The sequence below is a fragment of the Zeus faber genome (genome assembly GCF_960531495.2).
Source record: "Zeus faber genome assembly, chromosome: 2".
NCBI lineage: Eukaryota > Metazoa > Chordata > Actinopteri > Zeiformes > Zeidae > Zeus > Zeus faber.
In genome coordinates, this window is record NC_137189.1 from 14,178,905 (window position 1) to 14,193,904 (window position 15,000).

At 43.2% G+C, this 15,000-nt stretch overlaps 1 protein-coding gene across 3 annotated transcripts in view; it reads left to right on the forward strand.

The window, feature by feature from the left end:
• The first annotated feature begins 9,593 nt into the window (after positions 1-9,593).
• smyd2b (SET and MYND domain containing 2b) overlaps positions 9,594-15,000 on the forward strand; it is an 11,688-nt gene continuing 6,281 nt past the window's right edge. The window contains exons 1-4 of one of the 3 annotated variants that reach the window (XM_079996781.1): positions 9,594-9,781; positions 13,128-13,191; positions 13,993-14,103; positions 14,805-14,865. In XM_079996781.1, coding sequence (XP_079852907.1) covers positions 9,609-9,781; positions 13,128-13,191; positions 13,993-14,103; positions 14,805-14,865 — 409 coding nt within the window. In that variant the 5' untranslated portion in view covers positions 9,594-9,608. The other 2 variants (XM_079996782.1, XM_079996783.1) reach the window with 2 other exon arrangements.

The following is a 15,000-nucleotide window of genomic DNA, read 5'->3' on the forward strand; positions in this document are numbered from 1 at the left end:
TCTGGTAACCGTCCCGGGAGTATTAATACAATAAGCACAGAAAATATAATACAAGAATGTTTTGTTTTTTTTGTTTTTTTTTTATCAACGTAATCCCCAGAGATGAGGGCAAAACCAACCTGGAATATAATCCCAAGGAGGAGGGCCCCTGTCTGCCTTTCATCACTGTGCCAGACAAAGTCAAACGTACTCACATACAGTAAACACAAAACACAAACGTACACACACACGCGCACACACACGCACACACGCACACACACGCGCACACATCCTCCATTCCTCATCCTCACATTTAATAATCAACCCATAATCTCCAAGATGTCGGTATGCAGTACATCCGCCACCGCGTCCTCCATGTTTCCTCTAAGAAGATGACTATTTATTCAGCACTGTCAACGTTCCAGCACCATTTCTTTAAACATATACTCCTTTTTGAAGTTTGTCGGGGGGCGGAGGTTCACAGGGCGTTAATATCGAGGCTATATGTTAGATTCACTTATGTGATAAGGCAGCCTGGCTGGATTTGCACTAATAATAACAAAACCTTTTTTTTGAAAAAGATACGTAGTGTCTCGGTCAACCACGCTTTTGCCAACTTTTTACAATTTACTGCTAAATAGATCTGGTTGTTATACCTCACCTGGGACTTTTTTTCAGTAAATCTTAGCAAAGCAAAAGGATGAAATTGAGACATTTTACCGTTGTGGAACATAACGCTGCGTGGAAGGATACTTTTAGCGATCGACAGAAGGACGGTAAAGGATTAACGTCATTGGAACATCCACAGTGTCTGAGGTCTGCGAGACAACACCGCTATTTGCTAAGTAACTTTCTTTCCCCTTTCCTTGTGCTCTCTATTTCTCTTTCTCTCTTTTCCCTCCCTGTCTCTCGTGTATCTAAGCAGCGTAATTTGAGTAAATGACAGGGGAACATCTGCTGTGCATAAGAGAGAGGCCAACACTTTAACATGCAGATGTCTCTCTCCATCTGCATTAATTCAATAATTACTGCAATAGAGGCAGGGTGAAAAAAATCTTTTTTATAGCTTAAGACAATGTTATCTGTGCCAGTTGGTACGCGGAGGGCATGGGTGTGTGTGTGTGTGTGTGCGTGCGTCCGTGCGTGCGCGTGTGCGTGCGTGCGTGCGTGTGTGTGTGTGTGTCCGTACGCAGGAGTGTGGCGTTGGAGAGGAGGGGTAGATTATTACACCATTTAGCCAGAGCAAGCTGTCACATTGTGGAGAATCCCACTAATTCTGCCGTGCCCTTGGCGTGTCACTGACAGGCTCCAAGTGACCGATGATGCCTCAACGCCACCACTTGGCCACAAAAAGACCAACCTGGCTCTCACTCCAGTGAGAATGTGTGCGTGTATGTGTGTCTGTATGTCTATTTGTCTGTGTATTTGTGTGTTTTTGTGTATATATTGTCTTCACATCTGCATGCGTATAAATATCTATTGTGTACACCCACATACACACGTTTGAGTGTGTATGTGGGTGCGATCATAACACATCTGGTAATGCATGGCTGGGAACGGAGAAAGGTGTCGAAATATTTTCCTCATTGGTTAATAAGGCAGGGTCTATAAATCAAACCGAATTCTACAAATGAATCGGCAGTGCGACAACAGACAATTACAGATCAGTGTTTCTGGAGCTACAGTCGACCTGTGAATCTGTCTTAATGACTTTTAAAACATCCCGTCTCATAACACTCTGACCGGGAAGCCATAGTTAATGTTTGCATCAGGCCATAGAGGACACGGAATGTAATTGCCCTGCGCTCAAAAATGACTTTGTCGAAAGCTGGGCTTGAATGTCTTGCCCTTATAATGCAATTAGATGATTAAAATTAGGAGTATGGAGGAGATAACATTTGAACTGGTTTTCGGGAGGGGGGGGGGGGGTTCAGACCCAAACACAGCTACTCTCTCCATAACATTTCTGGTCGCACAGCTCAAAAACAAGACAAAATAAAACACAAACAACAATGGCAGTCGACGGAACAAAAGAGTAGATGACTCTGCAGCTGGTAGGACTATAGATTAGTGTCTGAGCTGCCCACATACGCCAAGAATGGGCTCGGTTCGTGACCTCTTCCCTATGCAGTGTCAGGTCAATAGGGGGTCACCATCACCATTAATGGCACACGCTGAAAGATAAACACACTCACAACCACGCGCCTGACAATTGCATGCTCAGGATATATAGCATATAGGTTTCAAAAGAGGAGGGCGGTGAGAGGCAGAGTGGCCTCATAGCTAGTGAGATCCAGGAGAGCTTTAGGCTGGCTGACCCTGCGAGCCACCTAGAGGTTGATAAGCAAACATGAAGTGATTTCCAGAAGAAAACAGGGCAGAGGGTTAGGATCCACAGCATTGGTTGTTATGGTACGGCAGAGATTTGAGCAAATTAACCTTTTATTTTGGTTGGGGGTGTGCAGAGCAATCAATGCACTGTTTGGTGCAATAGCACCTAGTTGTGCCTTAGTGCCCCCATCTTGTGTTTTTCGACTGTAATATGTCAAGAAATCAGGGTGTTTAATGTCAATCGGACCTTGGGTGAAGGAACTACAGCCTTTAATGTTTGCTTTTAAATTGAAGCACCCCCATGGGGCCAATTAGGGCTATATTTATTGTAAAGCGCGTGCTCACTATTATCTAGATTCCTGCCAAAGTGCAAATTGTTCATGAACGCACCTGTTTTCTTTCAGTTCTTTGGCAACGTTTTGAACAAATGAAAGAATAATTACAAATCAACTAATTAGAATATGAAAACATACATCTCAGTTCAGGGATACATATTTGAGTTTTTTGTCAGCTCAATAAGTCATTTGACAGTATAGAAGTATAAGTGCTTTGATGTGTTATTTTCCACCAGGAGGAGATGTCACTTGGGTGGTGTGTGGTAGGAGAGACTACCACAGTTACATTTGGCACAAATATGAAATACTTCACCTTTGAATACACATACAACGACTGTGAGACAATGAGATGTGTGGGACGGTAGCTCAGGAGGTAGAGCTGGTCCTCTAGTAATCTAAAGGTTGCTAGTTCGATCCCAGGCTCCTCCTGCTAGCATGCTGTAGTGTCCTTGAGCAAGACACTTAACCCCTAATTGCTCCTGATGGCTGCGTCCGTCGGTGCTTGAATAATTGGAGGTCGCTTTGGATAAAAGCGTCTGATTAATGTAATCCGCACACTAGCATATCATAATCCAACCAACACAAACCAAGAATGGTGAATTACAATCCAACTCATGTCAATGTTGGTTTATAGCCCTCTTTTGACAGTTTAATGCAAAGAGCAGGACTTCTTAGTGCAGGACCCTTCAGTAGCACATCTGGCAACAGGCCCTTGCTACTTTCACAATAATACTCAATGTCCAGAAAGACACACAGAGACAGGCTAGGACAGACACAAAGAAAAGAGGAAGCAATCAGCACAGACTTGCTGAGAGTTTCACTAGATACACAGTGCAGGTAGCTGAGCCAAGAGTCGTCTTGTGATTCCATCTGTTGCCTTACGTTGGAAAAATATTACTGTGGCGTGGGGATGGGGTGGTTTTGAGCAGCCACACCTGACCTGGATCTAGGTGATTGGGTCAGGGTGGCTGCATACCAGTTGCTCATTGGTTGGGCTAACGAGCAGCAGGTTAAAACCCGAATTCACACACACGCACACACACGAAGGATAGGAACCCTGTCATGACATGTTCAATCTGCTCCTGGCTAATTCCACCTAGCGTTCGCTCTACAATAAACTCATGTTTACAACCCATTGTCGTCTGTGTCTCTCTGTCAGAGGGCCCTGGAAATGTCACTTGGGTGGTGTGTGGTAGGAGAGACTACCACAGTTACATTTGGCACAAATATGAAATACTTCACCTTTGAATACACATACAACGACTGTGAGACAATGAGATGCAGTCACAAAAGAAGACAATTGAGTCTGCATCAATCCACATGTACGCACACACAAACACACCTCACTCTTGCATGCCAGCTAAACATAGGGACAAAGGAAAATATGTGTAAACTTGGCAGGCCAACTTCCTTTGATTGCAGCAGTGCTGCAGTAGGAAACAATGCACATGTGCTATTAATACACCAAGGAGAGAGAGAATTCCTCTTAGAGGAAAGCTCAAAGGAGCCACCAGCCGGGCTATTTACAGACTCACTGACTGATTGGATGCCCGACTGCACTCCACTTACTGTACTCTCTGCATCTTGTCTTACTTCACTCTTTTTTTGTCTGGACGGACTGTGATATGCTTGCAAGTACAGTTTTCCAGACACCAAACGGGCAAAGGAACGATCTTAGGTCAGACGTAGGTTGACTTTCAACTGGCGACAAACTTGACTTAAACGGCTGCTCCCCATTCTCAAAGCACAGTTAAAGAGCGTCAAATCCCCGCTCACTAAAACCTACATGAGCCCGACCTTCATTAGCATAGCTAACAAACTCTCCTGAAAGCACAACAGCGGAGGCGGAGAACAATAGCCGTCTATTAAAAGGGGGGAGATGAGGAGGAGAGGGAGATGGAGATGGAGATGGAGGGGTGCGGTGAAGGGGGGTAGCTATTGTTCTGGACTGATTTAGCCACTGGTGTCACCCTGCAACTGTTATCACTTCTAAGTTTAGCCGGGGTGGCTGAAGAGCACGAGGAGGAGAGGGAAAAGAAGAAGGAGGTGGGTGGGGGGGGGGGTCGGAGGTGACACTGAAGGGTGTCAGATGATATGCATGCAAAATGGAGGGGGGTAAGGAGTGAGAAGGGGGTGAAAGCAGAGTAATGATGTATTGTCAGGACTCCTTTCTAGAAGCCTTCCACCGAAAACGGTGTTGCTGAAGGAATGACGATAGGAAGAGGGGAAGAGGAGTAAGAGAACGGCAGAGGTGTCGGGCGTGTGTGTATGTGCATGTGTGTGTGTTTGGTCATTGGAGGGGATGGAGGCTGAGTGACTTTGAACACATTTCCCCCTTTCAGGGAACAGCAGTAGCGCCAACTGAACACTGTGACAGAGAGAGATGAACTGAGGAGGAGGAGGAGGAGGAGGAGGAGGAGAAGAGGGGAGATGGATCGCTCCAGCTGTCTGCTCATAAAGCGGCCGAGGGGTGAGGCGCTAAGCCCCTCAGTGAAAGCAGAGCTTAGTTAGGTGACACAGGGCAGAAGACCCCACTCTGTCCAGCGTGGCCCCCGGCGCAGGGCCCGAGCCAAAGCAAAGACACATGGATAAACAGTGGGAGACGAAGCCCCACGCCTGCAAGGCCCACTGGGCTAAGACCGCTGGGCAAACGGGTATAAGCAGTCAGGCAAGCAAGCAGGCAGCCGGGCGGGCAGCCGGCGTCACCCCTCACCCACCCACCCACCCACCAGGAGACAATGGGGGGGGTCAGGCTTAAGGCCCGGCTCCCTAGTCGGCCGATGAGGGAGTGGATGGCATGGCAGACATTGTCTCGCTCAAGTCAGTGAGTTCATCCTAAGGAATGCGGATTTAGACGCTTTGTGTGGCGGCTCGAGGCTGGGCATGCAAGAACATTTTTATGTCCAGTCTTGGAATGTTGCATGACACAGAAGTGATAAACTACAATGCTCTGATTAAGTTGACTCCGCCCCCACTTCACAACGAAGACAAAACGCAAGGTCCACTCCGTATCTCTGCCAGTGTCCTGCCGGGTTTGTACTAACTAGGGATTGAGAGCTACACAACGCCGGGTTATAAGGGGAGGCGGTGAGAAGCCGTCCCAGCACCACTATGAACACCAAAAGCACGGAGGGGTCTTTAACCCCGCTGGATTTCACACGTCAACCCCACCCGTGACCCCGCAATAGAGAAGCATTAGCAGCTGCAGTTTTACGAGCTTCTCAATGTGACAACGCACAGCGCATATCCTGTCAGCGGTATTGCCATAAGACTGGCTTCCATAAGTGCCTTGTTTACATCGAGTAGAGGAAAAGGAGGATGTTGGTAAAGTGCAGACTGGCAGACTGGCTCTGTAGATTTGTGGTTGGCCCTTTTTGTGGAAAAAAATGTAATCTATTACATTTGTCATCTACGGCCATTTTACACTGTGGTGTGGGCTACACCATCACGTAGACCTATACCATAAGTTAACTGATGACCCCGATTTTAGGTCCTAAAATTCTTGCCTATAAGCAACAGACTGTGCTTACTTTACTACTGTACTAATAAACTGACCCCAAGTGTGGATGGATCCCCATTTGATATGAGGCAACTATCTTGGGTGAATTTGAGTATCACATCGGCTAGATGTATTATATCATGGAACATGGAGGGAGCTCCAAATGAATATAGAAATTATATTATATTTCAAACCTATTAAACCACATTTTTTATTGAAATATATCAATCAAATATCAATATATACTGTAAGTCACTTGTCCTGCAACCCTATATGCATTTCAACTGACCCCACCTGGGGTCGTAACCCCACGGTTGAGAATGGTTTTATGGCTTATGGATTATGAGGAAAGAGGAATTTGACAGTGATACGTCGTCTTTTGAAATAACATTTTACTGATATGTCTGAATGCTTTGAATTACTGGTTTCCACTGGCTGACGGTTTGCATTTAAAAAGGTTTGCTTTGCATGTAAAGGACCGATGTAAAATGTCTGTCTTCAGATGCAAAGCAAACCTTGTTACAGTCAATAAATCCCTGAGATCCCTGAGTGAACAGAGAGCGTCTATCCATAGAGACTGTATGGATAGACTCCCTCTGTTCACTCACAGATTTATTGGGTTGAATACTGTTTTTTTTATCATCACTATTGAGCGCATGGTCTAAGTTTTGGACAGAAGGACTTTCCTATCATTGTTATTTTTGTTTATTGTTATTTTTTATTATTGATGTTGTGTTTTCTGTTATGTTATCACAAGCTAGCAATTTGCTTGCGTGCATCCCTGAGCGCCTTTCAAGCCAATGTACTTTGATTGAACAGATCCTCGATGTGTGTTCGCGCCAGAATTGCTGTCCAGTTGTGATCAGATCCCCCAAGATGCACTTTAATGGCAAATGTGAACTGGGTCTAAAGGTAACACAGAGAAGAAGCATCTTTTGTTTTTTTTATGTAGCACTGATATGACACAAGCTCTTGAAACTCTTGAAGATCATCACCGTCGGATGATTTCAGGATCATATTTAATGCGGCTCAATGTGTGACTTTGATTAAATAAACAAAAAAGAATGTATGATTCTGAATGTCTGATGAAATTTCTTCAAAGACATCTAAGCCTAAATGGTTCAAAGTAATTTGGCACTGTAGGTATTAAATAAATATGATTCCTTTCTTGGGGCAAACAGGGTAGGACTGCGCTGTATCTGTTTAATACTTGTGTCCTGTCTCTTTCTCTGTCGATTTATCCTAACAGGGTTTCTTTGAGAACAAAATCTACTTAGGTTTTATTGTTTTCTTATTATTTCTCATCATTGGAAATTATAATCCTTTCATCTAATCCCCCTCCCCCCACCTCTCTTCCAGATCATATCCATTGAGATCATCCACCCTGACAAAGCAAGGAATCAGCACCCCGGCGAGTTCTAAAGGGATAGTGCCCAGGAACAGGGGGTTTCTTCCAAATCAAATCAGGTTCCTCTGATGTAATCAAGACGAGACGCCAAAGACGACGACATAATCTCCCAGGGACATGCCTCCACTGCTTCGGCGTTATTAAAAATGAGGAGAAACAATTCTTTAGATTGAAAGTCTGGAAAAATGGAATTATAATAAATCAGGGGAAACTGGGGCAAGGTTGGATAAAGGCTTCAGATACAGATGAGGTACAAATCTTCACATCGGTGTGTGTGTGTGTGTGTGTGTGTGTGTGTGTGTGTGTGTGTGTGTGTGTGTGTGTGCGTGCGTGTGTGCCCGTGTGCGTGTGCGTGTGCGTGCGTGCATTTGTGTGTGTGTGTTTATGAAAAATTCTAATTTACTCAATATTAACTCTCTGACCTGAGCTCACCGTTTCTACAAGTCTCCAAAGACAGGGGCTGGTGCACTGCTGACTGCAATTTAGATTCTGTAAGTCGTGTCTGCTAGGTAGTGGGAATAAGGTCACTGGTACAGGCCTACTCCCAGTAAGATCCCAGGGATGGAGTCATGGGATGAAGTGCACTTACAATATACAGCCACAAGATGGCAGACTAGAACGAAGGCGCCACTACACTTTGCCCTTATCTGGCCTACTCGGTCAGAACTATCAACTATCACTGTTGGATAATAATAATAATAATAATAATAATAATTATTATTATTATTATTATTATTATTATTATTATTATTATTATTATTTATACATTAATAGTATATGCAGATATTTCATGATAGTGTACATTAAAACATGCTCAGTGTATTCTTAATTATCACCACTAGATGGCGATATTTTATTTCAGTTTGGTAAAGTCGAAAGTTTTCTAATAATGGAGTCGACACTGATCCCACACTGATTTGCAAGGCGGCAAAAAAAACACAACACAACACAACATAACATAACACAACACAACACAACACACATAAAATTACCCAACACAAAACAACACACAACATATATATATATATAAATCCCACAGAGAAATTCAGTATGAATAAGATGAAGGATAAATAGATAAATTGATAAATTGACACATTGATAGACATTGGGCCACAGACCCATTTGCTAAGATTTCGTCTCCCCAATCTTGGGATTTTTTTTCTATCGTTAAACACAAACCTCCACACCTGTCTGCACTATAGTTCGGGAGACAACGGTGACACTATGCTCAAGACGTGCGTTATTCCATTATTCTTCTATAAGCACATTCCCTAATAGTAATTATAAACCATTTTCGGAACCCCCCTGACACTGGGCCCCTGGGAGGTCCCCAGACCCTCCGATAGGAACCAATGGAAAGTCACATACAGGCTGATATGCATTCATACACAGCAATGAAGTGTTCTCCTCTTCTTCTTTTTTTCATATGGACACTGGTACTGTAGGTACTACTATTTATTTCATAGTACTTTATAATGCTACTTTCAAATACTACTTTATTTCATGTGTATTTATATATATATATATAGATATAATGTGTGTCTGTTTGTTTGTTTGTTTGTTTATTTATTTAAAGATATGTATTTATTCAATGGAATAAAGAATAAAATACATAAGTACTTCAGTATTTCAATACATCATTAATGAGATAAACGTTCATTTTTACGTTCGTTCCAATCGGCGGTGGGCGTCGCGCGCCGTCCACGCGTTTCTCGCGCGCACCAGGCCAGGTGTGTGAGAGGCGCCCCCAAAAAAGTGGCACGACGTCACTTCAGGGGCTGATAAGGTCACTCAAACCCCCAAAACCCCAAACCCCCAAACCCCCAAACCCCCAAACCCCCAAACCCCCAAACCCATGCTGGCCCCCGCTGGACGCTCCCACGCAACATCAGGAAGCGCGCGAGGGCTTCCCACGCGCGCGCGGGCGCCGGGGTCCCTCCCCCCCCCCCGCCGCGCGTGGAGGTCGGACCACGCGCCTCGGGGTGACGGCAGCACCGGGGGGGGGGGGGGGGGGGGGGGGGGGCGGGGGTCCGCGGGGCGATCGGCGGCACCGGCAATGATGAAGGACGCCATCGAGGGGGTGGAGAGGTTCGACAGCCCGGGCAAGGGCCGAGGTCTGCGGGTCTCCCGAGCCTTCAAGGCGGGGGAGCTTCTCTACTCCTGCCCCGCCTACGCCTGCGTGCTGTCCGCGGGCGAGAGGGGAGGCTGCTGCGACTTCTGCCTCACCAGGTACCGCGCTACGGCCATTGCCGCCTTTATCGCACGTCATCTCATATGTCGTGACTTGTGCTGGAGATGAGATGTCGTCTGCCTTGGCGCGTAGTGGTTATGTATGTAATTCGCCACGCTGAATAAACATGAGGTAATTGCAATAATTCCGAATCTCGCAATGCAACCGATGGGACTCTTCGATGGACGTGTGTCACGTGACCTGCGTGACGGCCACGTCACACGCACGCAGCAGATAGCGATGCACCTTATTCCATCTACTGTTCAAAGGTAATTAAAAATGTATGTGCCAGCATACTACACTCCAAAGTTGGAGGAAGAGGGCATCACCCTCCTCCATGGGTCAGCGGCTTGGTGTCCAACACATGCGTGGCTATTTGATATAATAGGGTCAAGGTATTTGTCAAAATCTTTATACACAATTGCACTTGCTGAGATTGTATTTGCGGTACATTTCAAGATGTATTAGTCCATCTCTAATAGCACCAACAATGCACCTACAACTACATAACCCTCAGACTTCAAACGCCAGGACTATGGCCTGAGCTTTCTCTTCAAAGAAACAGAGCACCTCATCAAGTCAGACAAGAAAAAATAAAAAGGTAACATGACTGATCCTTCTAATTTGATGCTGGTTTATATATATCCTCTGAGACAGACACCAGCGGTAATAAAAGGAAAGTGTTTATATAAGAAATAAGAAGTCGTATTGGAGCACTCAACTACAGTTAAACCATTGTAAGAGACAGACTTGTTAATCATTTTGTGAAATGTATTCCCTTATTAAACAGGCATTGTTGCAAACACACCAATTAAGACTAAATAAACTTCTCTGGACCTTCCCTTTGGTAAGGTATTCCCTCGTAAGTGCAGGTGCATGTGTTCTTGGATAACCTCGTATCGACAGACCGCAAACATAGACAACTGATTTAATCGATTAAGTAGACTTTATCTCCTTTTTGTTGTTCCTGCTTCATAACCCTTCTTTTTCCCAACCAGGGGGATTATTAAACTCTTCTGCTTAGTCATTTCACATTTTCTTGCATGGTTGTCTGTGTTTTTATCTAAGTCTTTGCACGGTTTTAAGGCCATTATGCAGTTTGGGATCTCTGTTTACTTAGTTTGCACTGTAAGCATACTAAGCAAGCAAGTTAACACTCTTTCAACCAATATTGCTAAAATGTTTCTACAAAGTAAAACATCTTAACCCTTTGCAGAAGAAAAAAGTAGAATAAATTATAAGCTTGTCATCTCATTGCCAAATCAAGTGAAAGTACGCCCTTTAATAAGTATAAACCATCAATCCCTTAATTTAGCATGTTACTGTGTTTCATACAAGAAAATATCACCAAAGCAGTAACTGATTAAAAAGAAAGCTTTATTTTATTATTTTTGTTATTATTGGCACCTAGTTTGGGATCTGACATGAAAACAAGGGCTATTTTTGGATGATTTGAGACAGAGAGATACCTAAATGTTTCTCCTGCTTGAAAGACAAACCTTTGACTCATGCTGTGATAGAGACGTTACTAAGAGTTTGTGCCGGACAGTGTTGCAGCCTATTTGCTCTGTTTTTTGAAGAGCGCAATGGTAAAAAATGGAAAAGAAAATGATGCGGAAGAAGCAAGAAACAGCATGAAACACTAGTTTATTTCTTCGATGTTTGAGCTGCAGTATTTTTGCATTTACCAGCAAGGTTCTTTGAAGTTTGTTGGTACATTTTGCTTAAAATTGTGTGTTACCATAAAATGGCTTTAGATATTCTTTCATTTTGAGAGGTTGTGGTGCATATGGTTAATATAGCATAACAATATTTTGTTTGCTATAAATGATGAGTATGAAATCAGAAGCTCATTTGTTTTTCCCACTAAAAACATGAGTCTGTTAAAAATAAGGAGCCTGTGGTCGACCGATTCATGGGTCAGCTGATTATTTGGCCCAATATCTGCACATTGTGAGATAATTGGCATTGGCTGATGCCCACTTGCAAGGCGGATAAACAAAAAATGTCTGATGATTAGTGTTGTCAAAAATATTTTTTTTTTCTATACATATCGATTTCGGAATATTTAAAACGGTGTCAATTTTCTGCGCTATGGATATACACGTAGCAGCTGCTTCCTCGCTCTCTCTTCTCTCCCACAGCGAGTCACACACACCGCTGCAGCTGCCACATAGCCCCGCCCCCTCTCACTCACACGCTGTCTTCACTGTCTCATTTATTTGTTATGGTGTCTCATTAAAAATGGCAAGTGCAGAGCCTCCACGAAAGAAAGCGGCAGGAGTGCTGTTTAGAAATACTTTGCACTTGAGGCAAAACATAAACCTAACTCAGAGAATTGGAGTGGAGTTTCTCCTCTAGACAACGCTTTATTTTAGATCAATTTATTTTTGTGTGTTTCCTGACTTGTAAAAATCTTTCAACACAACCGATTTTAGGGACAGTTCCGTACCGTTACAAACGAAAACCCTGTGTGTTCCCACTGTCCTGTGGCACGTGATACCGTCTCCCTGTTGCTTTCCGTTGCTATGGGACTTAACTTAGTAAAAACTGGATGTTTTTGTATAAATACTTTACTTGTAAATAATAAATCCTGCACTTCTGTAACCAGGGAGACTCTTTCCTGACCAGACTTAAATATGACGCCGTTTATTATTATTATTTTCTTTTATCATCTATAATTTTTTTTTTTTTTCATTCATAAGTGGACATTTATTTAGTTGATTCATTTCTTATTTAAAATAAGTACACAGCAGAGACTATGCAGACAATAACATTAGTGTTAAATAAATGTTCATTTAAGTTCAGCAATTTTGTGTCTCATTTCTTATTATTATTAAATTGGTTTACTTTTTCAGATGCAAAAAAAACAAAAACAACATGATATCAGCATTATAAATCGGCCATTGGCCGCCCCGCCCTCTAAATATCAGCATTGGCCATTGAAAAACCCATATATCGGTCGACCACTACTGTGAACGTTCCTCAACCTCTGTGAAATAGAACATTAAGACTGTTTAATTGTCTGTCCATGAGCAAAAGGTTTGTCTTCAAACTCAATTGGAAAACCTTTAGACGGCTGTCCAGTTCCCTCCATGGTGCTGGTAGAGCGGACAGCTGCTCTGCCATAAGGTCACTTCTATTAATACGTGAGAATGTTTTGAGGTTGTTGAGGTTGTTGGTCACTAATGGTTATGAAAGAAGAAGCAGTCAACTACTGATCCTCAGTGTCAGAGAGAGAAGAGAAACTAAAACTATTTCTCTCTATCTCTCTCACTCAGTCTCCTTGTATAAGTTACTTTTCATTTGCCTTAATTGACAAATCCGTCGTTTTGTCATCTCTAGGAAAGAGGCCTTGGCGAAATGTGGGAAGTGCAAGAAAGCGTTCTACTGCAATGCAAAGTGCCAGGTGGGGATGGCATGGGTGATGGGGAGGAGGAAGGGAGGAAGAACAGGATAGTCATGACATTATTTTGACCGAGTATGAATAACGTGTCAGGTTCATGCTCCATCACTGAAAACAAACTATGAATTTGGCACAGAATATACCACAATGTCTACTGCTTGGGTCTTTTTTTATTTATAATAAAAATATAGAATATTTACAGAATACTGCAGATAACCGCAAAACACAAGAGCAACAGAAAGTAGGTGAGAGAAACAAAGGTGGTACCATCCAATTGTGGAAGTAGATTTTTTTTGTTTTACACCGAAATGTAAACATGAAATAAGGCACTGGCTAGCTCAGTGATTGCCAACCTTTTTCCATATCAGGAACCTTTAATTTGATACGCATTAGGCCACAGACCCCACAGATTTAGTCTCTGGGACCCCAATCTCAGAAGATATTACATTGATAGATATGATTGTTAGATAAGATTGATGTACTATAGTTAGGGAGATAACGCTGAACTCATAATAAAAGGTCATCATAATGATGCTGGAAATAATGATGAAATGTAACTATTAATCATTTTGCTGCAGATCTCATGGAACCTCTCGAACCCCACGTTGAGGACCACTGGGCCAGCTCACTTTTGGAGTAGTAATTGGCCAGAGCTAATGTTATATTATCAGTGCACAGTGGAGTCAAATTCCTCACCTAATGCCGCACCGGTGCTGTCTGTTTTATGTTTCAACTGAATCATTCTGTGTTTTTCAAGCTTGTTCCACCATGTTCCTAAAATGCTTGTGCTTGCGTGGATGTCAGAAAGGGGACTGGGCCATGCACAAGCTGGAGTGCTCAGCGATGGTCGCATACGGAGAGAAGTGGTGTCCATCGGAGACGGTCCGTCTGGTGGCCAGAATCCTCGCCAACAAGGTGAAGAACTGTCTTTGACACATTGAAAACAACAGTTGGGTTGTGGGCCAAAATATTGAAAAAGAACGAAGAAGAACATATGACAGGATCAATAAAGGAGCTTTTAAAAAAAAAATACAGTATGTGTAATTTAGGGATTGTGCAAGTTTCATCGAATGTAATTAGGCTTGGGCCGAAATTATATTTTTTAATCACTGTTATACAGAGCTGCTTTGACCGTCGGATATCAACAAGTTCACACGCCACACCTCATATTTCTCACGCTGAGAATCCCAAACTAAATATTATTTGTTTTTATTCTACGCATATATTTCCTCACTCGTGCTTGCTTGGTGGTCGTCACTGTTCACGTGAACGAGAGATCCTTTCCGCACGCACGTTACGTTAACGCCCACGCGCAACTTCCTAGTTGGAGTGGCATGAAGCGATACGTTCCCTGCAATCCGGGATAAAGGTTCACCATTTCTCCGAAGAAAACAAAAAACGTGTGTTTTTATTGTAGATGTATTTATTATAATAGAATGAAACCAAAAAAGTGCCGTGCCCAACCGTGCGTAATGGGAACCCCGTCAACAACGACACTAATACTGTGTATCGCGTTATAACATTGTGGATATATCGCCCAAGCCTAAATGTAATATTTAACAGAAATCTGTGTTGGAAATATTTAATTGTGTGATTTTGCGTGATTCTCCTTTCAGAAAACACAGAAAGAAAGATGTGCATCTGAAAAGCTGTTGCTGATTGGAGAAATGCAAACGCGTGAGTAGTTGATCAGTTATTGTTCCACACACACACACACACACACACACACACACACACACACACACACACACACACACACACACACACACACACTCACACACACACACACACACACACACACACGTACAGGGA